This window comes from Pseudovirgaria hyperparasitica (assembly GCF_010093815.1).
Source record: "Pseudovirgaria hyperparasitica strain CBS 121739 unplaced genomic scaffold EJ05scaffold_94, whole genome shotgun sequence".
NCBI classification, from domain to species: domain Eukaryota; kingdom Fungi; phylum Ascomycota; class Dothideomycetes; order Acrospermales; family Acrospermaceae; genus Pseudovirgaria; species Pseudovirgaria hyperparasitica.
Window position 1 is genome coordinate 1 of NW_022985642.1, and position 2,845 is coordinate 2,845.

The window sequence follows — 2,845 nt, forward strand, 5'->3', positions numbered from 1 at the left end:
CTGCAATTTTTCTATGAGAGAGCTGAGCGTGAGGGTACTACCGGCTATGTCCGTGGATTCGCTCCATAAACGATGAAGGAATGATTGAGCCTTTGCGTGCCACGGACATACTGCACAGCACCTGGGACAGCCATCCAAAAACGCATGTCTTCGCCTCGCTTGAAGTGCTCCGAGATATGCGTAACACGGTGCTTCCATGAGTTCAGAAGATAACCACAAATACCGCACCAGTAACTGGGTTCGATCTGGGGCTTTGAAAATCGCGACAAGATATCCTCGTTCGGATTGAAAATCTTATGGCAATTTTCAATATGCTTAATGAATTTGTCTTTCCTGGTGAACGTACGTCTTGATTCTTCCTTCTTGATACACTGACACAGGTCGTGTGACTGTAGATGCAAAGACGTGGGGCTGTTCATTCCACCAAATACACACTGAGTCTTCTTCGCGATTGATGGAGATGTTACAGCCTTTTCGGGCATGCAGATCCACTGCTGCAAGCGGAGATGTATAGTTTGCTCGTGTCGCTCCCAGTCATACCTGCGCTTGAAGTCCTGCACACAGAAAGTGCACTGGAAGATGTGATCGGGAGAAGACGGTGTCCGGAGTAGCGATGCGGTAAGATCAGGCTGAATGCGCCGCGACTTCTTCAGTCTACGCTTCTTCGGTGGTCTGTAGTTCTGGATGGGGTCGAGATTCGACTGTGGAGAACACAAGTCGGAATTTTTGCCAAGCTTTTTGACACTCTTGGTACCTGCAGATGCTTTCGCTTGTCCTCGACAGAGCTTCCTCGCACGAGCATTAGCGAAATATACTTGTACTTGACGGACACTTAGATCGGTGAGCGCAGCAAGCTCTTCACTCTCCTGCCTAGTAAGATCTGGGTCTGCGAGCCGCTGCGTGAATTGTTGAGCAAGTATAGCCTGCGCGTTGTGCGGAAAGGTCTTGCAATCTTTCGCAATCTTACAAGACTGACTCTCCTTTGTCGTGTCTCCCACAGGCGTCTGCCTTATTAGATATGAAGAATATCGAGGCTTTGAAAGGTTGGCAGCGGAGTACTCTATTCTTTCGAGTGACTGCGGTGCGGTCGAATGGACAGTCTCGCATGAGCCATACGCGGGAGATATATGATATCCATACCAGTGGTCGTGACTCCAGCATGAAGCGCTTTGTTGCGAGCATGGTTGCGTGTTTGTCTCCATTGGCCTACATAAGTCCGTCATGGTTTAGTAGCATAATTTGCGTGCCGTAGTATCGTTACTGACTGGGCTTGGTCTGCACTCGTGTTAGACTCGAGGAGAGGCTCCTGCGAGCCTGATAGCACATATATACTGTCCCAGTATAGGCTTATTCATCTGCAATGAGTCAAGAGGCTTTGGCAGAGCCATGGCTGAACAAAGCGGCACTATAGGAAAAGAGTATTATCGTTAGTACAGCCAAGGCGACTGACATGGTTTGGCTCAGATATAGATTCCGAGATAGCGTAGCAGAATCTATGGCTCAGCATGGCTTAGCTGATTGGAGAGCGGCGATGACCTGGTGGATCTCGTGGCTCAGATACTTGTTACCATCTTGCAAGCTTGCTTGAGACATGATGCTCGTGTAGCGCAGTCGTTTCGCTAGGTGTGAATGGTGCAGATTGAGTCTTCTGTTACAGTGCATACTGGCGCCATTGTTTACCTGCCAAGGTCTTGGCAGTCTAGAATCCTGGACCAGTGCTGACCAGCTTAATGAGTAGATCTTGTCACAGTGCCGTAAAATAATGAAGACTCGCCCAGAAGTCGGTCCACTGGTTGCCTACTTACTGAGCCTTACAGAGACGCTTCCTGCGCGCCCTGTAGCTCTCATCACTGCAGGGATCAATCAACTTATACCTAGTACGATACAACAGCGAAATGGCACACAGCGTCGGCATGTGGGGCCTGCGCCTTTTCAGACTGCCTCTTCCGGACATCAGTCTTTTCGAAACTTAGTATTTAAAGCACTCTTAGTTGTACTTACGCCCGGCAGAATTCTGGAGGATACTGACTTTCTAGCGTCCGCCTTGACAGCAAGATGCAGTCGCAAACGCCCCTCGAACCATTGTCAGCGACTTCCCTAGGAGCAGAAACAGAGTGTGAAGTCCTCTCAGATGACCCCTATGCTGTCTACATACCCCAGCAGCTCAATTATTCCGGGTTGTCTTCTAGGACTTCGAACGAGGTCTGTGGCTCCTACAATTTCGGGGACCCAGGCGTATACTTGGATCAAGCAGACGGCTGAGGACTTCCTTCGCACGACCGGTAACGGAATCTCAGACGTCGGATGATCTGTCTATCTCGCACACGCACAAAAGTCTTCTCAATGCTATATCTAGAGGCTAACATGACGGCCCGGTTCGGACCTCGGACCGGATCTTGTCGCTTTCACTCCGTGCCTCTCCTATTTATAGCTGCTTTTCTACTATACTTAAGGGGCTTTCACTGTCGGTATGCCTAGAACATGATGATAAGAAGTTGAGCATTCTTTCCATGCCAATGGACTCAGGAGTCCAAGCGGTGAACCCCCGAAATGGATCGAATATTACTAAAAGATTGACTAAAAGATAATCCCTTACGGAATGAAACTTGTAGTATAGAAAACATACCTTAAAGTATCCAAACTAATATGCTGAGCCATGACCGTACTGAGTCGGTATCACTGATTCGAGATCCATGCCCTTACTGAGCCATGACCAGTCTCTATCCAGCCTGTTCGGTCTATTTCGAATCCTCGCTTTCGGTTGTAATGATGCTACTTTTAGATTGCGTGATTGAATCTAAGCAATCGTCGTGCTGAGCTTTGAAGTAGGTGGAGCATACAATCA

The 2,845-nt window shown here is 48.6% G+C and overlaps 2 protein-coding genes across 2 annotated transcripts; one reads left to right on the forward strand and one right to left on the reverse strand.

Moving 5' to 3' along the window:
• Window positions 1-1,361, reverse strand: EJ05DRAFT_402103 (uncharacterized protein). The gene has a single exon (XM_033741429.1). The coding sequence runs from the start codon at window positions 1,221-1,223 to the stop codon at window positions 45-47; it is 1,179 nt and encodes a 392-aa protein (XP_033594835.1). The 5' UTR covers window positions 1,224-1,361; the 3' UTR covers window positions 1-44.
• Window positions 1,362-2,022: 661 nt separating this feature from the next.
• On the forward strand, window positions 2,023-2,517 carry EJ05DRAFT_481331 (uncharacterized protein). Its single transcript, XM_033745054.1, has one exon. It carries the CDS (start codon window positions 2,056-2,058, stop codon window positions 2,260-2,262), a length of 207 nt encoding a protein of 68 aa, XP_033594836.1. The 5' UTR covers window positions 2,023-2,055; the 3' UTR covers window positions 2,263-2,517.
• The last annotated feature ends 328 nt before the right edge of the window (window positions 2,518-2,845 follow it).